Source organism: Mustela nigripes, chromosome 4 (genome assembly GCF_022355385.1).
Source record: "Mustela nigripes isolate SB6536 chromosome 4, MUSNIG.SB6536, whole genome shotgun sequence".
In the NCBI taxonomy this organism is placed as follows: domain Eukaryota; kingdom Metazoa; phylum Chordata; class Mammalia; order Carnivora; family Mustelidae; genus Mustela; species Mustela nigripes.
The window spans coordinates 191005253-191032220 of NC_081560.1; the positions used below are offsets into that span (position 1 = coordinate 191005253).

Here is a 26968-nt window from a genome sequence, read left to right on the forward strand (position 1 = left end):
GGCACAGCCAGAGCACCAGGGACTCCTGGAGGCTCCCGGAGCCCCAGCAATAGCCGTCCCAGATGCTTGCCGCACCGCGTCTCCCTACAGCGGCCACTGAGGTTTCCTGCTGGTGCCGGCTGCCCCTGACCGTGAACCCGTGCTGCTCCTTTCGTGGCTGGCCATGCTGGCCCTCAGCTTCATCAGGGAAGCCCCCACTTAAGGAAAGAAATCAGCGACAGTTAGGAAGACACGGCAAAGGGCGTGCTAATCTGTCAGCTGTGCTCCGGAGCCTGCGCCCATCAGCTAAATGTCTTGCCCACTGACTGCCACCCCTCCACAGAGCTGAGCCAGCGGAGGCGATTCTGTGCACACTTTTGTCAGCCGAGGGAAGGGAGGGTACGGTGCCTGGGGGTCACATGGGTCTGGTCAGGCGACAACTCAGCTGGTCCAGGAGTGGAGGGCTGGCTGTTCCCAGCCCCTCAGAGGCTGAGGCCTGAGGGGCTGAGGGGGAGGCTCTGCCCTCAGTCCCCTGCTCCCCCGCAAAGGCCCACCACCAACACAGACTGCCCGCCGTATAGCTCCCAGGTTCAGGAGCCCAGGGGACAGGGAGGCACGGTGCTGACGGGGCAGGTTCAGGGCAGGCAGGACCCAGGCTCAGCAGAGGCCTCCGGGACCAGGGGCTGCACCTGTCCTCCCGCTGGAGCCAGTCTCTGTGAACCGTGAGGACGCCCCGGAAAGGCCTTCCCTCCCTGTGTTCAGCACGGAGTGGCTGTCAGCCTGTGGCAGCTCCTGGAACCAAGGCAACAGGGCCTCCGAGGGGCAGACCCTGAGGAGAGGCAGGAGCCGAGCAGACTCTGGCGGGCGTGTTCCCAGGAAACCGGTGTGTTGCTAGGGCCCAGAGGTGTGAGACTCCAACCCCGCACGCGAATCTGCAGCACCGGCGGCCTGATCTTGCCGCAAGGCCCACATACCCATGTCCTGGGCCCGGGGCCGAGGCCGGAGACGGAGGGAGCGGGCGAGGGCGCGGTTAGCTACCTGAACGGATCCGGGTGGCGTCTGGGGGACGACAGTCTCCGCAGCAGCTGCAGGAGCTGGGAGCATCTGGCTGGCTTTCGTGGTCCCAGCGTCTGCTGCAGAGCCGGTGGCCCTGGAGCACGGAGTGGGGTGCAGACCGAGGCTGCCACGGAGATGACCCAGCGCCACAAGGAGTGCAGTAAGCCCACGACGGCTGTAGGCTGCACGGAAACCGCCAGCTGTCACCTCCCACCTCTTCGCCCTACAGGCCCAGATGGCTCCCACTTCTCCCCGCACACTCCAAGGCTGTCCCAGCCCCCAGCCCATCCAGAGGCCAGGGGTCCCGAGGGAGAGGAGGGGCACGGCCATCTCCCGAGTGCCAGAGGGAACGGGCCGGGACAGACGAACGTGCGCACGGCACACAGCAGGGCCCGCTGGGCGCAGAGCGTGCCCCTCTGGTCACAGATCCTCCGCATCCTGGGACGTGCTGCTGAGGCCTCTGCAGGCCCGCTGAAGGGGGCATCCCCCCGACATGGGCACGCAGCCTCCAGAAGGAGACGAGGATCCAACTAGGCCTGAGACCACCCAGAACGCACGTGGGGTTTGCAGACTACGGGGAGGCCCGGGGGCAGGAGGCGGCAGCGCACGTGCAGAGCATGGGAAGACGCAGGCTCAGAGCCGGCGCCGGCGGACACTGGCCACATGGGCCTCTGCCGTCCAGATAAATAGTCCTAGAGGGCTGCCACTCGGGGGCTGCATCCCTGAGACCAGGGCCGCCTTCAGGGCACAGTCCCAGACCCGAGGCGCTGAGGCGTGCAGCAAACAAGACCCCCGCTACCTCTGACGCGTGGGAACGGAGAAGCAGCGTGAACAACTAATAGATGGGGGGAGGAAAAACAGAAAACCAGTGCAACGGGAGGCTTCAACCCAAACATGCCAACACTCACATGAAAGTAAACGCAGTAACAGTCCAGATGAAAAGCTGACATTAGGGGCGCCTGGGTGGCTAAGTGGGTTGAGCCTCTGCCTTGGGCTCAGGGGTGATCCCGGGGTCCTGGGATCCAGCCCCGTATCGGGCTCCCTGCCCAGCGGGGAGCCTGCTTCTCCCTCTCCCTCTGCTGCTGCTCCCCCTGCTTGTGCTCACTCGCTTTCTCTGTGCCAAATAAATAAAATCTTAAAAAAAAAAAAAAAAAGCAGAGCTACTTCCTAGATGAGGTGAGAGTAAACATCTCCTGCAAATACTAACCAAAAGAAAGCTAATATCAAAGTGGACTTTAGGCCACGGAGTATCACCGGGGATAGAGAGAGACGTTTCACAAGGGCCATGGTCCAGCCGTCGAGCAGACAGACGCACAGGCGCCCGGCAGCAAAACTGGGAGGCCAAACCAGACAGAACAACGGGAAGAGACTGATGGGCAGGGCTGGAGGTTTTCTCGTTCCTCTCCTGGTGACCCAGAAAACATAAAACATCGGGAACAGAAGGGAGGTGTCCCTGCAGACGTTCGCAGGAAAAGGACAACTTCACGTTCGCAGGTAAAGTCAACAACTCAGCCCAAGTGGGCAAATGCCGATCCTCGAAAGACAGCGATCAGCAAACCCGACATGGGAATTAACGGAGAGTCCACATGCCCCACGTCTACTACAGAAACTGAGTGGGTCGTTAAGCTCTTCCCACCAAGAAAATGCTGGGCTCAGACGGCCTCGCGGGAGAGCGTGAGCAAACACTGCAGAAACTCACGCAAACTCCCTTGGAAAACAGGCGGAAGGAGTCCCTCCAACCGTTTTCTGAACCCCGTGTAGACACGACCCCAGAGCCAGACGATGGCGTCTCAGGAAAATAGAATCTGGACCAACGTGGACATAGGAATCCCTGAAGACATAGTAGCAAACTGAATTCGATAATAATTAAAGCCCAACTTAGGGACCCAAGGCTGGGATTCTGTTCAAACACCGCGTAAGTCAGCACAGCGGCAAATAACGGAGGAAACCACGGGGTCACTCGCGCGGAATGAGGAAAAGAATTGACAAGATTCAACATCACTAATGATCTAAAACAAAATCCCACCACATGAGGGAGAAAGACTTCCTCAGCCTATTAAGGGCATCTTTGCGAAAGCTCAGCACACAGGCCCTTGCGCCGCGGTACGGAGCGCCCTCCCCAAGGTCAGGAGCCGGGAGTCTGCTCTCCCACTTCCACCGAGATCCCAGAGCCTGCGCGAAGGCAGAAAGTTCTAGAAAGGGGGGAACAGAAGAGACGTTCACAGATGACATGATCCCGACGCGCAAAATCTGAGGAAATCCACCGATGAAATACTAGAATGGTGAGGTCGATAAGGTTTTAGGGTAGAGTTGATATACAACAGTTTTTTAAGTTTATTATCATTGTTATTATTGTTATTAGAAAGAAACAGGACTTCTCCATTCCCGTCACAAAGGCGAGTCTTCGCAGAATGAGGGACAGGGTTCTGGGGGAGGAGGGTCCTACTCAGCAGTGAGCGAGTTCTGCAGGACCACGACAGCCGAGTCCCCGTGCAGAACACCGTGGAGATGCGGCAGTCCTTGCCGACGGCACTTGCTGCTCTCAGGGACTCGGCCCCACCCTCCAGCACGGGGCTGTGGGGGCTGTCGGAGGCCTGCGCGGGAGCCAGGGGCTTCTTACCGTCGCGGCGGTGGATGAGCACGACGCGGTTGTTCTTGACTTGACTGCGTGAGCACAGAGAGTGGACCCGTCTCCGCCCACCCTCCTCCTGCTTCTCTGGCTCGCCAGGGGCCCCTCCTGCTTGGGCTTGTTGTGGAGCTCACGGTGGCACGGCTGCCTTCCCAGGTCAGTGCCGACTCCTCTGTGCTGCGTCTGCCTCTAACGCCTCATTGTTTTACACGGTGAGTGTGCAGGGACACACTCAGCAAAAGGTTCTGTGCGGAACGTACAAAACCCTGCAGAGAGCCAGGACCGGGATGGGCAGTGCGAGCTGCCACGTTAGTGTTCTGGAAGATTCAGAAGTCTAAGAGGCCCGTTCTCCCCGAACCACGGATGGTCTCAGCGCAATCTCAGTCAGTGTCACGGCCAGCGTATTTTAGGAACTGACGAACAGTTTCTAATGTGTTTGTGGAAAGCCAAAGAATCCAGAAGAGTCAAAACAATTTCGAGAAAGAAGCAGAAAGCTGGAGGGTGAGCACATGTGCTTCCCAGATGCCGCAGTGGCCAGTACGGCTGGCATCGGTGAGAAGACCAGAGAGACATGCCACTGCCGAAGGAGCAGGGGAGGGGGAGGAAGAGGGGCAGGGGGGAAGGGTGGAGAGAGGGAGGAAGGAAGACAGATGGGAGAGGAGAAGGCAGGAACCTCGACCCTCACTTCTCACCAACACGAAGATCAACGTGAAATAGAACATGAATGAAAATTAGCAGATAAAGCTGTACAAATCCTAGGGAAAAAAAGGAGAAAAATCTTTGTGACCAGGAATTGGGCAGATATTTCCTAGAAAACACAAAAGAAGAGCAAACTAGGGTGCCTGGGTGGCTCAGTCATTAACCGTCTGCCTTCAGCTCAGGTCAGATTCCCAGGGTCCTGGGATCGAGACCCACGTCTGGCTCCCCGCTCAGCGAGGAGCCTGCTTCTCCTCTCCCACTCCCCCTCCTTGTGTTCCCTCTGTCACTAAGTCCCTCTCTGTCAAAATAAATGGATAAAATCTTGAAAAAAAAAAAGAAAGAAAGAAAAGAAAAGAAAAGAAAGTACAAAATAATACATTAAAAAAAAGGAGCAAACTATACAGGAAGAAATTTTGACTTCACCAAAATTAAGAACTTATTTTCCAAAATGTCCTTTAAGAACTGGACAGGGATCAGATGCACAGCCCTGGCTCCCACACGCCAGCCGCTCACAGACCTGGATTAACCGCAGGAATGAGGAACTCTGGGGTGCCAGAAATATTCCACACTGGACTGAGTGGTGGTTGCGTGACTGTATGTATTTGTCAAAAGTCGTTGAACAACATCCTTAAAAAGATAAATTTTACCTTACGTAAATTCAGAAAACTGAATTTAAAAATAAACTGTATTTCTAAGTGCCAGTAATAAAAAGAAAACCTAAAAACTATAAAAAATAATGCCACTTATGATAACATCAAATAAACACAAAATGCTTGGAAATAAAATTAGTGAAAGATATACAGGACCTGCACACTGTGTACTGTCTGTACTGCGCACTGTGACCCATCGCGGAGAGCGACTACACCAGATCAGATATACCATGTTCATGGATCGGGGGACACGGTATTGGTAAGATGCCCATTTTCCCTATAATTGGTACACGGATTTAACAGAGCCCCAACAAAATCTCAGCAGACTTTTTTTGTAGCAAGTGGCAAGCTGATTTAAAATTTATATGGATATACAAAGGATACAGAATCATCAAAATGATTTTGGGAAACGAACAAAGTTGGAAGACGTACTCGACTGACTTGTACTGTGCAGTACTTCACTGTACTGTAACATCATCATAGTAAAGAGAGCGTATCACTGGTGTAAGGAAAGACAAAACGAGACCCCAGAAATAGACTCACACACGGAGATCAACAGACTTTTGACAAAGGCACCAAAGTGACCCAGTGAGGAAAAGAAAGTCTTTCAAGGGACGGCACTGGAATAACTGGGTATCCACATGGGAAAATTAAATAAACATCCTACCTCGTGCTCTGCACAAAAATGAATGTGGAATTGGTCCTAGACCTCCACTTGACTGTAAGGTAGACAAAGATTTCAGAGCAGACGTAGAAGAGCTGCTCGTCAGAACAGAACACCGGGAGAAAGACCAGGCCGGGCACAGACTGGGAGAAAGGACGTCAGCGCGCCCATCAGAAGGCCGGAACCCGGAACGTCCACAGAACTCCTTCTAAGGAGCTCAGCGTTCACGCAGAATCCTGTGTGAGTAGTGCGCACACACACGCACGCACACACACACGATCGGGAGAAGGCAAGGGCTCGAACAGACACTTTGCACACTAAGCTCACAAGTGGCCAATCAGCAAATGAAAAGTCACCATATCATTAGTCATCAGAGGGACGCAAATGTTCCTCACACCAAAATCTCTCTGTGTTCATCACTTTCGGAACCCATCATCTGCCACTGTAAGAAGCATAATTTTCCTGATAATTGTACAGCTCTCCGTGACAATTAGATCTGGCCGTGCCTGCTGGAGAGCTCCTGCAGGGCCTTTAAGATACTAGGCGGCCACCCTGCGGGCCAGCAAACACCTTCAGCCTGGATCTCACAAGCACTCCAGGGCCCAGCCAGAGAGAAGGGGTCTGGGCCCCGACTGCCCCTGCCCATTTCAGTCCCTGAAAGGAGACCCGGCATGAGTGATGACCGTCTGGTCAGAAAGATCCTGGCTGGGGCTGGGCTAATTCTGCATCAACTCATTTCCTCTTTCCACCCAGCTTAGTTAAATGCAATGAGCCTTTATTGAGCACCTACTATGTGCGAGGTGCTGGGGAGCCCAGGGTGAAGACAACGCAGCCGTGCCCTTGTGGCATTCTGAGAGCTGGAGAAAGACTCACACTCCCATGACAGGAAACTCCTACAGACGGGTCTCTGTCTACACGGCATGTGTGTGCACTCGTGCACACGCACAGACACACGCGTGTGCACACACACAGACCCACACTCATGTGCAAGGGCATCATCTCTGAACAGAAAGCCAGTCTCCTTAGCCAGGTTGCTGGTACTGCCATCTGGGAGGCTGGCTTCCATGAGCTCCCCGGAAACCAAGAGCCCCTCAAGTCCCGAACCCGCAGCCATGCCCACATCCCACGTGTGGTGCCCCAACGGTCGGAGGCCTGGGCTGCTGGCAGGTGCCCCCAGGGCCCAGGGACAGGGCACCACTGTCCCTGGGCGCTGGACCACGGGCTCCTACCTCATTCCTCCCACGCCTCTCCTTCACAGAGGGCGGCTCTGCCCGCCGCGGGGTGTTATCTGCTCACTAAGGTGACAGCAGTGGGAACCGCATCAGGAGCTAAGATCCTGTGAGATCGTGTAATTAACGGAGCCTCTCGGGACCTTTCTATTAACTCGGTCTGCAGATGAGCCAAGTCTCGCTCTCCGGGGCACGGCATTTCTTTAATTAAAAAGAATTTAAGATCATTTTCTAAAGGTCTTTTGGATTCCACTCGACATGCCCACGCAGGTCCAAAGCCAGGTGGCCCCGCCTAGCTTCGGGCTTCCAGGGTCCCCTCAGCTGTCTGGGCTGCTCTCACTCTAAGACTGCACACGTGGGTCTACACACGCGTGTCACACCGCAAGGGGGGGGCGCTCAGCTTCCCAAGGACTGCGGGCCCTGTGTCCCGTGAAGTGAGGCGTGCCGCCCAAACCGTGTCTCCCAGCCCCCTGGCACAGCCCCCAGGCCCACTGCTGGAGACTCCAGGCCAGTGGAGCTGCTGGACATATCAGCACGGCCTCCACATCCACCTGTGTGCATGAGACAGCCTATCCTAACCTCCTGCCCCAGATAGATGCGGGCCGTGGCAGGCAGGCGGGTCTCGCCCTCCCCAGAGTCCCAGCTTCTTCAGCCCTGGGCCTTTCCAAGGCTCCCTCTGCGGGGGCCCTTGGGGTCCTGCAAAGACAAAACTCCTCCAGGCCCTCAGCCACCCCAGCTGCTTCTTAAAGACAGAAGGAGCGAGAACATCCCGGATGGCTCCCTCCAAAGGCCACCACAGCAAAGTCCGGCACACCAGGCATCGCACCTCCTACCTCCACAGGGAGGCGATGTCCCCGTGGAGTGGGCGGCCGGGGCAGGCACAGCCCTGAACCTTGCGCAGCAAGCAGGCCTCTTCCAGATTTGCAAGGCCCACATGTGCTCGCACATGCAGAAGTACGTCCTGCCAGCCCCAGCACCAGGGACCCCTAGAGATGCTCTGGGAGGAACACCAACCCTCAGCCATGCCTCGATGGCACTTCCCAGCTGGTGGCCTCAGAAAAATCATGGCTCGGTGCACCCACCGGTGAGTGCAGTGGTTCTCAGCTCGGGGCGGTGTTACCCTGGGGCACAGGCGGCAGTGCTGGATGTCTGACTGACAGCCACAGAGGAGGATGGGGGTCTGCCGCTGGCCCCCCTGTGTGGAGGCCCAGATGCCACTAATGCCCTGTGGGCAGGGGACCACCCCCACCACACGGAACGGTCCGGGTCCTGACGCCCACGCTGCGGAGCCGGCCTGGCTTCAAGAGGCCCCCTGCCCCACCCAGTGCAAGGCAGCCCCCGGCTCAGCCTGAGGATATCCAGGGGACCCCGTGGGCCGAACCACACCCTGCTGAGGCCCTGAAGCCTTCTATGTGCAATGGAGGTGCCCAGGAGGTGCCAGGACCCTCCATGGAGGGTGGCGGCCGTGGGCCTGGACACGAGGCTCACACCTGCTCATCAGCTGGGTTCCCGGCTCCGTCAGATGGGCGTTTCATAACCCACCCACACACAGTGCTTCCAGCCGAATTCAGGGAAAGTGCTTTGGGGACACTTGCACCTGCCTCTGCCGAAATTCATCCATGACACGTGGCCCAAAGGCAAGTGCAGTCAGTCCCCTACATCTCCTTCCAGCAGCTGGGGCAGCCCCCCCTCCACCGCAACCCCTGCCGGGATGCATCCTATAGCCCGGCTTCCTGGACCTGTCATTCTGAGGGACCAGACGACTTGACCTCTCGGCTCTGACAGCCCTGAACAGAAAGCCGCCGCCAGAGAAGATGGGACAGAATGGGCAAGATCAGAAGCCAGGGTCTGGCCGTCACGAGGGTCCTGCTGCTGCCGGCTGGGGAACCGGGATCGCCCTGTGCCTGGTCCCCCAGAGCCAGGACCTACCTTCTCAAGGGTCACAAATGCTTTCCAGAAGTAACAGATGAGCCGTCTGCTGGCTCAGATGCACACAAGCCAGAGACAGAAATGCCGTTCAAAGGGCTGGTGGCCACAGGGAGCAGGGGCGGGCAGCGGGCATGGAGGGCCTGGTCAGGGTGCCACACAGCAGGGGCTGTGGTCAGACTCGAGGGTTGGGAACATGAGGGAGCCTGGGGAGGATGTGTGGCCCCAAGGAGGGGTCGAACCCTTGGGGCAACAGAGCTTGAATCTGGAGGGGCCGAACGTGAGAGTACGAGAAACACAAGTGGTGGTGTCGAGTCGGAGACTGGACGGAAAAGTCTGCGACGTGGGAGGCAGGTCCGGCTGGAGATATAAATTTGGGAGTCGGCATATGGACGACATTTGAGGCGGCCAATGCGTGAGTGTAGCAAGACAGAGTCGAGAAAGAAGGACCGGCCAAGGGGCCGGGAAGAAGCCTGGAGGACGGTGTCCGGGAAACCACATGGAGGGAGGGGTAGGAGGGACCTAGGAGGGGCTCAGCATGCCCGGGGCTGCCATGAGCCAGGGACGAGGAGGGCTGGACACTGGATATTATGCTCAGCCACGTGGAGGGGACCTTCCCCAGAGCGTGGGGCCGCGGGCTCGCGGAGGGCTGGACGACACTGCAAGGACAAAGCAGTCCTGGGCGGTCTTGCTGGAAACGCGAGCAACAGAGACACGGCCTCAGGCAGAGCAGTCTCGGCACAGGAGAAACGCCGCACGCCGTTTGTTCGCTCCACAGACACATGTGGAAAGCACACAGGACGCCTGGCCCCACGGGACCCCCAGGGACGCAAGGACACAGGGCTCAGCCCAGCCCACCTCAGGAGCCTGTGGCACAAGCAGCCAGCAGCTATGAAGCGTGGACTGAGCACAACACGCACCGGGGCTCAGCCCTGGCGCCCCCGAGCCGGGCCTGCAGGCTCCACGTCCTCCCGTCAGCACCGGCCCCGTGGACAGCTCCTCCTGCCATCCCAGAGCCTCCAGAGGTCGGGCCGGGAGGGCAGAGACGCGGGCATTCTGCTGGGTCTGTTCCTAGGAATACCGTGCCGGGTTGTAGGTGCAGTGCTGCCCCCCAGTCAAAGACGGCAGACATGGTCTAAGGCTGACCAGACTGGGGTCCCTGTTTCTCATACCGCTGGGGGTCCGGGGCATCTCAGCACGAGGGTGCTTGAAAGAACGGGTCATAGGTTTGGGCGGGGGGCAGGGGCACCCGCGGGGGTTGGGGCAGCGGGTCCACACTGGCTCTGGACGTGAGGGCTGCCCTCTCTCTGCCGTGGGGCACGTGTGAGTGTGCGGCTCCCACAGGGCCTGCGAGCAGGTTCCAGAGCAGTTGTGTGAACTCACGCTCCCTCTGCGTGCGGCCGTCAGAGAGCGGCACTCTGAACACAGCTCGTGACGACAGGGGCGTGAGGAGCTCAGACTGTGCTTTCCCAGGAGTCCAGGCCCTGGATCCCAACAGATCCTTCCCTGACAGAAGGACCGGGGCTCCCCGGAGAGCTGGCTGAGCCAAGGGCTGGGCTGAGGACCTACCTATTGTGCCAGAAGGAAGGAAGCGCTCCGAAGGCTGCAGCCATGGGGGTATGCCGAGGACGGGGGCCCACTGAAGAGCTCCCGGGGGCCCACGCTGGAATAAGAGAGGAGAACGGAACAGAGCCGCACTGGATTATGACCCGAAGGGCAGTGTAGTGGTGTGTGTGGGGATATCTTCGCAGAATTCCAGATCACATCGAGGCCTCTGTCACGGAGTGGAGTGTGACACCCATCCGCGGTCGGTGTGCACGGTGACGTCCTTCCCAAAGGTCAGCGTGCAGGGGACAGGACAGATCCCCGACAGGGGAGACTCCTGAAAAGCAGCCTCAGCCCGGGGGGTCAAGGTCAACACATGCAGGGACCAGACGGACCTGCTGCGGTAGGACCCCAGTGCTTTTTCTGAGACCCCGGCGTAACCACCGGGAGAACCACAGACAAACCCCACAAAGCACCCGACCAGTCATCCTCAAAACCGTCAAGGTCATCAAAAACAGGGACAGGCTGAGACACCGTCGTGGCCCAAGGAATGTCAGGAGAGACCACGGGGTGTCCCGTGAGGCCTGGCACAGGAGAGGGATAGTAAGTAAACACTGGAATCTGAATGAACTGTGAGCTTCACTCGGTCGTGACTGTTAATTCTATGTGTGAACCTGACTGGCCAAGGCGCCTGGATCACACACTATCCTGCGTGCATCTGGGGTGTTTCCAGGTGAAGTGAGCACCGGCATCTGCGGATTCAGTCAAGCAAAACCCCAGCCCAGCAAGGGTGGGCATCAGGCCGTCCACCGAGGCCCCGACGGAGGAGGGCGGAGGCTTCTGCCTTCGTTCCTGCCTCACCTTGGGGATGGCTCCGCGCAGCCCGCCGACAGAGCGCTGCCCTCGCCTCGCTGGACCCGAGGACTGCGGACAGTGAACTGATGCCTGTGGGCCTCCCTGGCTGCGGGAACAGCCGACGCCTCACAATAAATGCCCTGACACACGTGCACACGTGCGCCCGTGCACCTGCTCTGTGGGTCTGTGTCCCCGACGAGACCTGGCTAGGATGCGACCTGTCACCGCAGGCTCGACCAGCGGGGCCCCCTGACGTGCCACAGGGACGCAGGGCCCTCCTTGGAAACAGCACGGGGACTCGCTGCTCTGCTTTTCCGACTTGGCTCTAGGCCTACAAGGTTCTAGAATAAGTTCATAAGGAGAAAGTTTTCAAAAAGCTGCACATGCTCTGGGTATGGGAGCGCGGCCAGGAGGCGGCGGATGGACACATGGGGCTGTGGTCTCAGTGCTGAGATTACATAAGACACTGAATTTCCTATTTTTTCTTGTCACTTTTCATTATATAATAAAAAGCTATAAAGTTAAAAAAAAAAAAAAGAGAGAGAGAGAGAGAAAAGAAAATAAGAAAGAAAGGATCATCCTGGCAACGGCGCCTGCCGGCTGGGTGAGCAGCACATAATCCATCACCCGAAGCGGGACACGTCTGAGGGTAACGGGACGCTGTTAATCACCAGCCTGGTTGGCGGCCACGGGGTCACACTCAGCTGGCGGGGACCACGGGGACGCGCTCAGCACACAGGGGCCACAGGCTCACACTCAGCTGGCGGGGGCCAGGGCGTGGTCAGCACGGGGAGGCGGGATCGCTGGTCACGCCGACCCTGAGTCCCTGAGCACGGCGGGCCTGGAAAGGAGCCGGGTCAGCAAGGGAGGCAGGCCGGGAGCGGCAGCCGGGGCCCACGTGGGCCGGGAGGGGGCCCCACCACGGAGTGCATCCTGCGGGCTCCGTCCCCACGGCCCCTGCCTTGGCGTCTGCACCGTCGACTTCTGGGGGGCTTCAGCCGCTCACTTTGGGGCCTTCTGATTGTCGCAGGCTCTGGGTAAAGGGCACAGGATCCAAATCACTGGGGACTCCACGGTCCAGCTCCCAGTTCAACAGCATGCCCTCGGAAAGAAACACAGAGACGCCCCCGCGCCCCAGGCCTGCAGTCTCCCTTCGCAGGCACAGTTCCCCTGTGAGCCCCACGGCCCGCCTCCCCGCCGCAGCCCGCCCGCCTGGTACCAGCCCCGCCTGCTGCCCCGAGCGCCCACGGGACCGGCAGGCCCACCCTGGGTTTTCCAACGGCCAAACACCACCACAGGACCCCCTAGCGCCGGCACGCGGGTCACACGAGGGGACAGAGCTCCCTGTCTTTGTGATGCCCGCCCTTCCTGTGTCCCTGTACCCCACTCTCTGTCACGTGCTAACTCTGCAAACCATCCTTTCTGCCCGAGAAGCTAAAATGCAACTTCAGAAACACAAGATGACCTTGATTCTTGAAGAAAAGAAAACACAGGAATTGGGCCAACACAAACAGACATGGCCGAGGACAGCCACGGGTGGGGCCCCCGGAGCACAGGGGCCTTGGAAGCCGGGATGCTGGTGACTCGCCGGCAGAGTGTCCATAACCAGGTGGGGACAGAGGTTTACAGCCTCCCGGCTTCTTGGGTCCCCTGTGTTTCCCTCAGAGGCCTGAACCCAGCTGTGTGCGGCCCAGGGTTTTCAGGGACTCGGAAGCAGCGACCGCTGCACAGGTGCTGCTGGGTCCTCCCTTGGCCACACCGGCATCCCATGCGGCCCCAGGTTCGAGGTGGCCCAGAGCGAACTCACGCACCAGTGCGAGGGCAGGTGTGAGGCAGCGGTCCTGATGTCCCGAGAGGCCGGCCGGATACCAGTTCATCCTGGCCCTCCTCTGCCCTCCCCTCCCCTGCCCTGTCCCACTCCATCTGAAAGCCAGCCCCGGCCGGCCACCCCCAGGGTCAGAGTCTTGGTGCTGCGCGTCCCCTCGCCTGAACCTGAGCTGGGCCAGAGACCCGCTGCAGCCGCGGAGTGTGGTGGAAGCGACACGGTGCCCGTCCACGCCTCTCCCGTGCCTCCGCCTCAGCACACCTGGTGTGGCGGGAGGAAGTCCCAGTGCCCCACTGAGGAGCCCAGTGGATACGGAGAAGCCCCAAGACCACGGAGGACAGCTGCTGGTTTAAAATATGCCCACACAGTCTTTGACATTCGCTTCGAAGGGTGGAACCTGACCCCCTTGAGTGTGGCTGGGCACGGCGGCTGGCTGGAGACACGCGGCCTGCATAGGCCGGGGGGCGGGTGGTGGTGACTGCACAGGACCGCGGAGTCTGGGTCCGAGAAGGCACCCGGGCTTCCTCCTCTGTCTCCTGGCTCGTGGAGAGGCTGGCCAACACCGCGTGAGGCCACGCAAGCAGCTCCATGGAGAGCCCCGTGGTGGGGACCTGGCCTGGGAGCAGGGCCCCCCCCACCCTGAGCTGCAGCCAGAGCTGACAACTGCTCGGGGACCACAAGGGGACCCTGAGCCACAGGCACCGGGGGAGCCACTCCCAGCCTAAGGGCTCACAGAGACGCTCACAGAGACGCGAGGGGCAGGACTGAGCCGCGAGGGGTAAGTGACAGAGACGGGAAGAGACGACAGAGTGGACAACGGGAACCAGAGCCCCGGGGACGTGACCCGGGGTGCCGGGAGTGAGGACCCACGCTGGGGACCGAGGACACCGCCGTGGGGTCCTGGCTCTGCAGGCGTCACGGGCAGCAGGGACACCCGCCCCCCGCCCCCCACCGTCATGACAGACTAGAACGGGGTCGCTGTGTCACCAGGTTTCAGGGCGGTTCATCACCAGGAAAATCTAAGGGTGCGGAGACCCTGCCCGCCCAGCCCCCCGCAGGCAGCTGGAGGGAAGGACGCGGGCCAGCCAGGTGCCGGGGGAGGCGCGGGGCCTGGACGCGGAGCCCGGGGCGCACGGCAGACCCCGCCTCGCCTGCGCATGGTCGCCGGCAAGGGCGAAGGAAACCCACGCTGGGACGGGCGCGAGCGACCGCGCCGAGCCGGCTGCAGTGACAGAAAGAAGTGACAGACTCGTCTATTTCTTGCTTTTGCCACAAGTTCTGCCTTGTGCATGCAAAGCACGAGGAGTCATGATGTGAATTCTGAAAGCAGAGACCTTTCTAAAGTCAACTTTCTAAATCACTGTGAGAAAGTGAATGTACTCAGCTCCTATTTTTAATAAATGGGGGGCGACAGTGACTCCTACCCACACCCTCTCCTGGCTTTGGAACCTAAATAACATCCCCAGGGTTTTCACAGGAGCGACACGGGCCTGCGCCTGAGCCGCCACGCTGGGGGCCATCCATGGGCTCCATGTCGCCTCGGGGGACACGTGGGCCGGGAGGGGCGGCTCTTCTCTCAGCTGAGTGGGGCGAGCTGGGGGAGCACCCCGGCTGCCCTCTGCCCTCGGCCACTCCGACTGCACCCAGACCAGCTGAAGCAGAATCCCCCCGATCCCTGGGGACCCATGACGGCCGGAGACCCTGCTTGGGCGGCCCTGCCTCGCTTTTTAAAATAATAGATTTTAGGTCAATGACAGAACATTTTCTAGTGAAGCAGGCATCCCAGATTTTTAAAAATAACAATAATTTTATTAATTACAGCTTCTCCCCAATCATCTCAAATTCTGGTCATTAAAATCATTCAGCATCTGGATCCAGCCAGTGTCTGGGGAAGGGAAGGAGCCCGGCATGTCCTGTGGGGCGCCCGGCCAGCTGGCCGCTTGGGGGAGGGCACACCCCAAGACGAGCTCGGCACGGCGATGCCATCAGGGGAAGACAGATCGATCCCCGCTAATGGATGGGGAGCGGGATGGAGAAGACTTGCCCACTGAGGACAGCAAGGTCCAGCCATCGCTTGGCGCATTGGCCAGGAGCAAGAGCAGCTGTGACAGCCTTACATTGATCTGTGGTCACACGCGGACGGCAGCGGGGCGGGCATGCAGAGACGCGTGGTGGAACCTAGCTCCAAGGGGGCAGGATAGTGTGGACAGGAAGGAGGAGCGACACCAGGCGGGAGGTCCGGTCTCTCACCAGGGTGAGTGTCGAACTGGACTGAGCTTCCTACGGTCAGGGAACTGAGCACAGGCCCTTGAAATAAGAACCGACGTGTTCTCGGGAGGGCCCGAGAGGCTGCCGGGGCCCCCCAGGAGGACAGACCGTCCCCATCAGCCCCTCAGAGGCCCTCGTGCTGGGGCTGGGGCTGGGGCTGGGGCCGAACCCACCGTGCCTGCGCACCCTCCAAGTGGCCAGCTCTGGGACAAGTGTCTGCACAGGCCTCAGCAACACGCCGCTGGCCACACTCGCAGCCCCAGGGCGGGGGTGGGGGGGGGTTGGAGGCAAGATGCCAGGTCCTCGCGGGCAATGAAGGGAGACCAAGGAACGTGCGGTGGTTTCGTGGACAAACCAGAGACAGGGTGCCATGCCCTGCCCAGCAGCTTCACGCCAAGAGCCAGCATGTCCACAGAGGACCACCAGGGTGTGGGGGGTCTCCCATCCAACGCCCGCTGCCCTGCGCACCAAGCCCCGGGTGTCCTGCCCTCCACAGCCACACCTGCTGTGCATCTGCCCAGCCCTCCCGACTTGGAGGACGGGCAGTGGGGATGTCGCCCAGAGGCTGGTGGGACACGTCGACTCCCGGACTGCACCCAGACCTGCTGAAGCAGAATCCCCCCGATCCCTGGGGACCCGTGATGGCCGGAGACCCTGCTTGGGCGGCCCTGACCCTGTGCAGAACAAGCGCTTCTCCGCGGCTTTGCTTCTCTCAGACCAGCAGCCCCAGAGAGAAGCCCTGAGCAAAAATGACCCCCACTGCATTCTGACATTACCTCTCGCCTAGAAAGCTGGGTGGTTAAATTTTTAAAAGAAAATCAGCTTATTTTTAGCACTTTAAAACATATGACCAAATGGACAGGCATGCAGAGCTGACGTGACAGTAGGTCCAGAGTCCATTCTAAGACGAGCCTTGTCAGCTGTGGGGAGAGAAACACCTTGAGTGCCTCCGGGACCCAGAAACCCAGGGACGGACCCACAAGGGGGCTTTCCCAAGGGACCGCATGCTGTCCTACCCAGCCAGAGCCCGGATCCCCACCACCACACCAAGGGCCTCGGCACCGTTCCTGCTGGCTGGTAAAGACCCCACAGTCTGCAGCTACCAGGCTTCTGACCAACGACGGAGACCTGCAGTGGGGAAGGGGGTGGGAACCACCGTCAGCCCGAGTCTGGGCCCCACAGAAGACCGCCGCCGCATCAGGAGGGAAGGACACAGGCTCCTAATAACCAAAGACCAGACTGGCCCAGAAACGAGGGCCCCGTCTGCACCGTGGGGCCGGCCACGCGCGCGCCCAGACGCCCCGCTCGGGCCTGCGAGCTCTCGGGGCGCGTCACCACGCAGGCGCCGACCATCCTTCCTTGCCGGTCGACAGCCGGGTGCCGAGCGAGGCTAAGCAAAGCTGCTAGAAACCCCGAGAAACCAGTGAGGTTCGCAGCACGGCAGCCTTTCCTGGATGCGAGTTTCAGAAAGAAGGTGCACCTTCGTCCCCGCACCGGCCGGGGTGACGTGCTGTGCGCGAGGAGATCCTGCTCACGGTCCAACAAAACCAGCAGCCAACGTGCAGCACAGGACATTTCCAACGTGGAAACAGCCTAATGTGCGCAACCTTGGAAAGTGGGGCCCCGGCAAGAAGACCCCTGGCTGCGGAGCCAGACGGCATTCCAGACGCACTGGAAGCTTCCACGTACGCAGCAGGAGGGGCACACCCAGGCTTGTCAATGGGAACGGCACAGCAGTAACAGGACACCCTGACCGGAAACTGCCAGAAAGGAAGCTATTGATGAATCTGACCACGTGAAAATTAAACACATCCGTACCCAAAACCCTAGCAGCACTGCAAGATAGGCGGCACACGTGCGCAGGGGTGGGGAAGGGCTATCTGGGGTACGGCTTGGTAGACCCAGAAGAGGGCAAAGACATGGGGCGCCACGGTCCCCGCAGGAAGCACGGGCTCAGGTGGGCACCAGTAATCCACAGAGACAGACGCCCGATGTGAGAAGCAAAGAGACCCTAGGTCCCACCAGTAGTCAGAGAAGCTCAACGTATTCGTATAATCCTTTTACCTTCCAGACGATTAGAAATTTAAAATATCGCTAGCAGCCAGAGCTGGTGAGGGTTCAGGGAAGCCTGAACATGCCCGGAACGGGCGCTGGCTGGCTCTGCGTCCCCACCACTCCGCGCTCTGCGCTCTGTGCCCCTCACCTGGGCCCCTCCCTGTCCGCTGCCAGTCCCCCCACGTCCCTCTGGGTCTGGGTACCCTGCACACAGCAGCCACATCCTCGGGGGCCATCACGGAAGGCACGCCCGGGACAGCCCCTGGCGCACAGAGGGACCGTTCCTAAGGACGCTAGCGGGTCAGCTGTGTCAAGATGCCTTCCATGGACACAACTCGGGGGCGACAAGACAATCCACACCTGCAGGACCCTGAAGGCCCAGAGATGCTCATTGCTTGGCTGTTTGTGATATTCAGGAGAGTAGGAACACCCCAGTGTCCCACAGCAGGAAAGGAAGGAAGCAGAGAGCGTCACGTCTACACCGAGGAAGGCTGAAGGGCAGGGACTCAGCCCTGGCCACTGGTCAGAACCACCAGCCTGACAAGATAGGGGTGCGGAGCCCCACCCCCAGCCGGGATTCCTGGGGGCGGGGACCAGGCAGCCACAGTTTTAGGGGGCCATGGAGTGGAGCTCCCAGCCAGGTCCGAAGGCTTCTTGTGTGAACCCAGCCAACACATGCTTCGGATCCAGCAGATGCCGGCAGCACCCACCAAGTGAGAAAGCAGGTTACGCCCAAACCACGTATGGGACGCAATCCGCTTCTGCATCAAAGGAAAAGTGTGTTTCTCTACGGCTGGAAGTGTGAGAACGTTCCTAGAGCAGAGCCGCAGAAGACACTCCCTGATCCGTTCACTGCGGAGTCTCGGCGCTAACCCTACGCGTCTGGACTTTCCTATTTAGGACAATTTTAGGAAAAACAGGAAAGCATGCACACATATACATCTTCATGCTTCTGTAATTAGGAATAAACAAAGGGTTTATTTACTTATTTATTTTTACATTTTAAGAAAGGTGACCTGAGAATCTGGTGGCCTCCTGCCCTGGCTTGCTGTCCGCCCACCCAACAGACCCAGGCCAGCCGTATGTGGCCTTCAGGGGCTTCCTTACTCCCAGTCCTTTCTCGGGGAGCAAACCTCACGGTGATTCGTCGCCCCCCAACTCGGAAGCTAACATCACTGGGGTCTGAGCACTGATCGTGACTGCGGAGAAGGGCGGGTGCCCCCAGCCTCACGTCACATGGGACACCGAGAGACCACGAGACACGAAAGGGCTCACAGAGGAGCGCGGCTCCAGGGCAGGGCCGCCGAGGCAGGGCAGGTCCCCGGGCAGGCTCGGATCCACAGCTCCCAGAAGTCGGCGAGAGATGGGAGCGGAGGAGGCGTGGCGTCAGGGGGAGCGGGGAAAGGGGCCCCTGGTTCCAGTGTGGGACAGAGACGCAGAGACCACCCCACGCCCGGGCCCCGCCAAGCAAGCACGGGCTCTAGACCCCGCGGGACTGACAGAGATGAGGACACTTGTCCATCACAACCGCGCTTCTCAGCTGGGATTCACCTGGTGCTCTGTGAAACTGCGCCTCTTCTACCCTTTCCTCTACATGCCGAACTTGATATATTAATTGGGAGTTTTAATCCAAAAAATCCATCAGAAGGTCTTCCGTCGCCATAGCAACTGTGCAGTCCCAGTAAATGCTCCTCTCCCGCACCGGCACCAGCACCGTGCCGCGGCCTCTTCAAGCCGGTGACAGTGACAGTGGCAGGAGAAAGGCGACCCCTGGCTGGAGGGGCTGGGGGGGGGGGCTCCACACCCGGCCCAGAAGGGAGCTGGGGCTCAGGGAACGCTGCCTGCCTCCCTGACTCTCCCTCCTCCGCCCCAAACCCCATTCCTTTCCTCTGAATAAACCCACGGCCCTCCGCAAGCCTGTGCCAGATGCTTGAGCCGTAGTGCCCCGACATGACACGCACACGTGGGACAAAGTGCCGTCTAGACCAACAACGCCCACGGCTGCTAAGCCCAGTCTCACCACGCAAAGCCTGGAGGAGTCCCAACGGGGCGTTCAATTGGGGGATGTGGCCGCCGTGCCCAGGGATGAGCAAGTACCTGATGGCACCTGTAGCCAGAGTCAGCCCCCACCACCCCATGGCCGGAGCAGCTGCTGCCTCCGCCGTCCTACTCCAGGCCCTCACAGGGGCGGGGGATGTGCCGAAGAGTTCCCAAATCAGACTGTGAGTAGTGTCAACAGAGTCTGTGCTCTTTTTGCCTTTTTAATCATCATTGAAATCTGAGCCATAACACACCATGAGCAAATAGAAAAACCGCACGTTAAAAAGCTGAAGGCAGCCGCATGCGACATCGATTTCTCTATCTCCACGTTCTCTGCCTTGGAGAGCACAAGGCTAAGACACGGCAAGACTGGCCAGCTCTTGGCTGACGCCAGCAAGCGCTGAACTCGGATGCGTCTCTCAGACGTTTTCTCATCACGCAGCCAGAGAAGCTAGACATCAGTCTGCTTCCCCATCAGTTCCTAATGCAGCCTGGGCTTTCTTTACTCAGAATATTTATGTTCAATCAAAAATGCATAACATAGGAAACAGTCACAGCGCTGAGTTCTGCTGCCCCAGAGCTCAGAACACAATGACAGGCAGACCCAGGACACCCTGGACTGACTTGCCAGGTCGCAGATGCCCCTCCCTACTGACCGTGGCCAGGCTGAGCAGCCCAGCACCCCCTGGGCAGCCCAAGGCAGCCTCTCTATTGTGCCGATGACCCCCCCGGGCATGGCCTGCACATTCACCACCACTGGCCTGCGGTCGTACTACTGTGATTTCCTATCAGGTTTAAATTATTTATCAGAATGAATAGCTTGGCCCCCTGTGTGGAGCTGTGGTCTACAATTATAAAAGACCCACCCTACCTTTGCAGGCTGCCTACAGATGAAAAATGCATATTTCAAGTATTTTAAGAAAATGTCAAAAAAACATCAAATGTGTCATCCTCATACCATTTAAATTATCTGCACGACATCTGTAGAAAAGAGCTGTGTGTCTGCGTGTGAATTTATGCCAGGGCCAGGGCCCCAGAGGTGGACCCTCCCTGCCAGTCGTTGCCACGTCCAAGGTGGCCTGTCACTGTCTTTTGCAGGCGCTGCCTCCTCCAGGCCACTCCAGAGATGCGGGTGGGTGGTCCGGGTCAGGCGCTCTCCCTCCGGAGGACCCGAGGGGAAGTTCTCTCAAAGGGAGTCCCCAAAGGGCAGGTCTCTGCACAAAAGCAAAGCCATCTCCACCGCACATCTGAGCCCGTGCGGGACCACCACACACTGCTCCGCAGACCGAGAGCTCCCAGGGCGGGGGCCGGGCCACCTGTGGGCACGCATCTCTCTCCGGAAGCGCACCCGGCGGAGCGGAGCAGCCCGGCCGCGCGCCCCGACAGGAGCAGGAACGCAGGCGGCCGCGGCCGCGGGGGGCAGCTAAGGCCGGACCGCTCCGGCCACGGACCCTCAGCCCGCAGGGCCGGCCGCCGCCCACTCCCGCACGCTGCGCCGCCGCGGGACACGGAGGACGCAGGCGGGAGCCCCGGCGCGCGTGGGCACCGCACGCACCGCCCGCGAGTTTCCTCGGAAACCGAGACGCCCCGGGACGCCCCCCCCCCCCCCCCCCACCCCCACTCCGCACGAGGAAATCCCGCGGCCGCGGCGCCCCTGGGAGCGCGACGCCGGCCCCCGCGCTGGCCCCGGAGCGGCCCGGGCCCCCGCCCGCGGCCGCACTCACCGTCCTCCTTGTCGTCAAACACCGGCCTCCGCGCCGCGGCCGCCGACATGGACGAGCCCATCCGCTTCTTCCACTTGCTCCACGGGAACAGGGGGCGCGGCTGCGCGCGGGCATCGCCCGAGTCCCGGGCCCGGGGCTGGCCGGCGGCGGGCGGCGGCGGGCCCGGGGTCGCGTCGGGGCCGGAGGGGCGCGCGCGGCCGGTGGGCGGCGAGCCGGGGGGCGCCGCCGCGCTGCTGCCCCTGCGCTCCGTGCCGCTCCTCATGGCCGGGCCTGGGTGCGCGCCGCGGCCGGAGCCGGGGACATGGCCCGCCCGCCGTGCGCGGAGCGGGAGCGGGAGCGGCTGGCAACCCTCGCCGTGCGCCCCGGCCTCGGCGCTGGCCCGTCCTGGCTGCGGGGCCGGTGCCGCGGACTGCCCGCGCGCGGGGGTGGGGCCGGGGCGGGGCCGAGGGCGGAGTCGGGCGGGGCCGAGCGCCGGGGGCGGAGTCGGGGCGGGGCCGAGCGCCGAGGGCGGGGAGGAGACCCGGCGGGAAGGCGCAGGGGGTGGCGAGCCGCGCTGGGGGTCCCACAGCCCACCTGGAGGGGGCTGGTCCGCACGGACACTGGGGCCGCAGCACCGACTAGGAGGCGGAGACGAGAGCGAGGGAGGGACGGGCACGACTCCGTCCGGGCATCCTGGGGACCCCAAGGGATGGGAAGGGCGTTGGAGACTCAGGGCCCCCCTTGGGTCTCCCCGCGCCCGCGGCCTTCGCGAACAAAGCCGGATGCGGGGCGGCCTTCAACTTTATCCTGCGGCGCAGCGCTTCGCGAGGCCGCGCGCCAGGCCGGAAAAGGGGCGCGGGGAAACGGCCGCGGGAGGCCGAGGCTGGGCTGGGGTCGGCGCGTGCGGGCCGGTAGTCCCGGCCGGATGCCCGGCGCGCCCTGCGGCTGCGCCCGGGGAGGGACGGGGCGGGGCGGGCCCTCCGCGGGGAGCCGGGCTGCGGGCGCGCGCACACTCACGCTCTCGTGCACCCGCGCTCCCGGGGTCTCCCTGGCTGGGTCCCCCGGGTCCTGCCAGTGAGGCCGCCGGACCCCGAGCCGGAACGGGAGCCCCTGGTCCGGGTACACGCCGCCGGCCTTCCCAGGAGCCGTGCGTCCGCGTTAGCCAGAGTCAGCTGCCCGGCCCGGGTCCGACAGGGCCTCGGCGCGGACCGCTGGGCCCTCCACGGCCTTCGCGGCGTGTTCGGGGGGGCGCGAGGTGTGGCTTGACCTCTGTGAGCCTCCCCCGCACCTGCTCGCGAGGCCACGGGAAACCGCGGGAGCAAAGCGCGCAGCACAGCCGAGGCCCCAGGAGACGCCTTCTGCATGCCCTGGCTCCCTGCGCGCTGGACCTCGTCACTGAAGAATCTCATCTGTGATGGCTTCACTTGTGGAAGCCTTAAATTCTGCCCCGCAGGCAGGCCCAGAGCCTGGGGTTGCTTCCTCCCGCCCCCGCCCCCGCCCGGTGAAATCCTGGAAGGGCCTCCTGCTTCCCCGCGGCGACAGCGGATCCCCGTCCCCGCTGATCTCCCACGCCGCGGATCCCCCTTCCATGCACGCCCTTCAGCCACCCTGGGCTCTGCCCTGACCTCACAGCCCCTCTCCTGGTTGCAGCCCTCACCCCAGCTCCCGGTCCTCAGTCCTGGTGGTCCCCCACAATGGTCTCTCTTCATGGAAAGCTATGCTCACCCCCACCTTCCGCGTGGCTCCATGACCTGCTTGACCTATGAGATGTGAGCAGAGGTGATCTTTTATTTCTGGGCCAGTGTTGGCCTGGGTAAGGGGGAGCCCGAGTCACTTGGGACCACCTGCAGACCAGCCTCAGACATGCGGGGTAAGCCATCCGGAGGGGAGCAGTTACTTTGATGGGAGCAGAACCTAGGTTAGTGCCACCGACCATCTACCCACTGCCTGGCCCAACACCTGCTCATACCCTGTCTGGACACAAAGGCCTCCCAGACTGGGCTCAGCCTCCCTCCCGGGAGCTCCAGCCAGCAGCTCTGGTCCAGGGCTCCTGTGCACAGTTGCGATTTGCCAGTCGCGGGTGCTGACAGAGCAGGCGCCCTGTAGGAATTCATCCTGCAGGAGCAAAAGCAGAAATATGTTTGGGGGGGCAGTGAGGTGGGGGCTATGCTTGGAGCCGTGTCACCCAGGGCTGCACATCAGAATTCCCCCAAACCCACAGCAGTCTCGCTCGGCTTGTCCGCTGCAGACTGACCATGCTTCGTGTCCTCTCCTTCCCAGACCGTCTAACAGGCAGAAACAAAATAAAAAGGTATAACCTACCCCCTTGCCCCCTAGAGAACAAAAGACAAGCTTTTATAAAGATTTTATTTATTTGAGAGAGAGAGAGAGAATGAGCCATAGGGAGAGGCACAGGGGGAGAGAGAGAAGCAGATTCCCTGCTGAGCAGGACCTAGAGACCATGACCTGAGCCGAAGTCAGATGCCCAACCAACCTCAGCACCCAGGAGCTCTAAGACAAGACTTTAGAAAGAAAAAAAATATTAATGGGTTCAGAAAGCGGCTGGAAAGTTTACAGGGGCCATGGAGAGCCTGAGGGCTTGTAGGGAGCACAACGGGCCAGGGCCACTGGGGGGGGCGGTGAGAGGAGCAGTGGAGCCACAGGGCAACCTCCGGCAGCGGGCAGTGGGCATGGATAGTCCTTCTCCAGAAGTGACCAGGACTCTTGTCTCACAGGCACCAGGCTCAACATAAGACAGTGAGGGGACCAGCAGAGATGAGTGAGGACATCTGCACACTGAACTAGAGCCCCAAATGCCCAACCAGGCACTCGCCCCAGGGTCAAGACACGGGAAGAATCCTCTCAGAGACACTGAGCGCCTCTCAGGAGACCCCTGTGCTCCAGGGTGGTGGGTCCCTCACCGGCCCCAGCAGAAGCAAGCAGGAACCAGCTCTTACCAGGGGCCTGTAGCTGGCCTCAGGGCTCAGGCCACGGCTCTGTCCGGGAGACCCCCTGTGCCTGGCCATGGCACAGGGTCCCAGGAAGGCCAAGGATCAGATATGCAAGCTGGATCAGGTGCACAGAGAGAACAGGAGACAGAAAGCTTGGGCGCGGCCTCACCTGCAGGCAGACCAGGTCGCTGCAGCCACAAAGGTGACCATGGAGTTCAGGGGAGGCTGGAACGGGGGCCACCTGTGAGTGGAAAGGGGGCAGTGAGGCCAACAGAGTGTCCCTGGGCACCACTGCTGCTAACACTGGTCAGGAACAGAAGCTAGCTCAGGGCTAGCTGTCCCGTCCCCGTGATGGGGTACCGCCAAGGACTCAGTACCAGATAAACATGCCGACCACATCAAGCATGCGGGAGCGCACCCGGGATCGTGCGTGGCGAACCATAACGGGGCCACTTCAGGGGTGGCTGGGCAGGGTTCTGAAACTTGAGCACACACCAGCAGCCGTCTGAAGGCCCGTGGCCTGGAGTCGAGGATGCTGGCTCCGAGGCACGAACAAGCCGGTGTGTAAGCAGAGGAGGGGCCCGGGTCACTGGGGGACAGTGAGTGCCCCTGAGACAGGGAACGCAGAACAGCTGGGGCTCAACTTTGTATTCGAGGCTCAGTCTCTGAAGCCCAAGCACAAACGTGCCTTGGTCTCTAATTTGCCCAAAAAAGCACCGAGTCGAGCGGTCACATAACTGGGACCCAGCACTGCCTCCAGTTCTCGGGTAGGTTTCGTCTGAGGTCACCGTTCTGACATTGACACTTGGCCGCATCTTCAGGAACAGCCCTTTGATCAAACTCCGCTCAGACTGCCTGACTCGCTGGCGGGGGTGGGGGGGCCATACCGGAGCAGCCCCGGGAAACGGGCAGCAGAAGCTCGACGGGATTCCAGTCCTGGTGCTCACCCGTGTGCGGGGCCCACAGCGAGCCTCCTCCCTGGCAGGAAGTGGAAACCAGGGGCCATCAGCCCTGGAGCTGCCGGGGGAGGAAGGCAGGGCCTTGGGAATTCGAGTGCTGGGACCTCTGGCTGCTGGTGGCAGGGCTGGTTCTGGAGGTCCTGAGGCCGCCCGGCTCCCGAAGACTCTGGAGGATGAGACAGAGGAGGAGCCGCACTGCGCCCGGGATGGGCCCCTCCACCGCGGTGCTAGGTCTGAAGCAGAGACTCCGAGGGTAACCCGTCGGTCTGCACATCATTTCCCAGGGCTGCCTGACCAGAGCAGCACAAAGTGGGGCCGGAAATGGATCCCCGCGCAGCACTGGAGGCCGGAAGTCGGAGATGGAGGCCGTAACCCGGCTGCTTCCTTCTGGATGTCCTGAGAGAGAGCCCGCCCCACCTCTGGGCTGGCAGCTCCTGGCGATGCTGGTGTCCCTTGGCTTGCAGGGGTGTCCTTCCAGTCTCGCCTCCCTTGAGACATGGCGTTACATGTGTGTGTCCTTGTCATTTCTTCCCTCAGAAGGACATTTGCCGTAGGATTTAGGGCCCGCCCTGATGCAGAATGATAGCAGCTTGAGATCCTAACCTTGATTACAGTTCTTCCCTGCAAAAGCCCTCTTTCCAAACAAGATTCTGTTCATAGGTGCTGGGTGGACCTTTTGGGGGGCCCACCATGAAACCTGCCAGAGTCCACCGTTTGGTCCCCCCCAACATCTATGTCCATGCGGTGGGCAGAACACATCCATCGGGTCCCATACCGCAAAGCCTCAGCTCCACGGTTCTGAATGCCGGGCCTACAAGCCCACCTAAGTGCCCTCCGCTCATGAGCCCCAAGCATCACCTGACTGAGGTGCAAGTGAGACTCTGGGCGAGGCCCGGCCCTGCTTCCACAGTGCACAAGCACGGGACAGACATGTCCATCCCCAAAAAGAAACTGAAGGAATGAAGGCGTCTCCATTCCCAGGGAAACTCAAGATCCCACAGCGAAGCTTCAGTTAAGTTCCAAGGTCCAAGGAGAACCCTCTGTCGCCAGACACACCACCCCTGGCCATCTTCCTTCCCCCTGACAGGCCGCACACATCCTTGCGGCTCCGGGACGCCACCAACCCCCGTCCGGCTCTAGAGCTGTGCGCATCCGGTAGCAATCTCCCGCGTCCTGGACCTCTTCCTCCCAGTCCCAGGGGCGGGCTTCTGCTGATCCAGGGTCGGGGCCTGGTGTGTGTCCCACCGCACGGGCGGGCCCTCCGCAGAACTTCCCCTCCACGACCCCACCTGTACCCCTGGGTTCCGCTGAGACTCTTTTCAGAATACACTTTTCCGACAGTCCATTTCCCAATTCTAGTATTCTTTGCAATCTGGATAGGCCAAGAACCTACCAGATCATTAGGGCTGGTTCATTTTTGCTTAAGAGACATTCCTCAGTCGGTCAAGCGCCTACCTTCGTCTCCAGTCACGATCCCGGGGTCCTGGGATCGAGCCCCACGTCTGGTTCCTTGCTCAGTGGGGAGCCAGCTTCTCTCTCTGCCCCTCTCCCTCTCGTGCTCATTCTGTCTCTCAAATAAACAAATTAAATCTTTATTTAATTTAGAGAACGTCCTCAATTTGCCTCTTTTCTCCACATTTCACTCTGGGCAGCAAGAGGAAAGCAACCCGCACCTCTAACAATCTGCTTGGTGTCCTCCGCCAGCATCCAAGTTCGTCATCGCCAACGTCAGGACGCAGTTCAGTCAAGAGTTCTTCCACTTTACAACCAGGTCCGCTTTTCCTCTGGTTTGCATAGCATGTTCCTGGTTCTCATCCCAGACCTTGCCGCCTCACCCCCTTCAACACGCACACGTCCGCCCACACCGTGGTCGTGGCTAAGTGTGTGTCCCCTAAGATAACAGCCCTCCCTTCCTTCTGAGCTACCCCACCCGAC

General features: G+C 60.6%; 1 protein-coding gene across 1 annotated transcript in view; it reads right to left on the reverse strand.

Moving 5' to 3' along the window:
- STK32C (serine/threonine kinase 32C) overlaps window positions 1–21516 on the reverse strand; it is a 67796-nt gene extending 46280 nt beyond the window's left edge. Inside the window, exon 1 of the mRNA XM_059398867.1 lies at window positions 21145–21516. Within this exon, the coding sequence (XP_059254850.1) occupies window positions 21145–21406 (262 nt within the window). The 5' untranslated portion in view covers window positions 21407–21516. The remainder of the gene's footprint in view (window positions 1–21144) is intronic.
- Between the last annotated feature and the right edge of the window lie 5452 nt (window positions 21517–26968).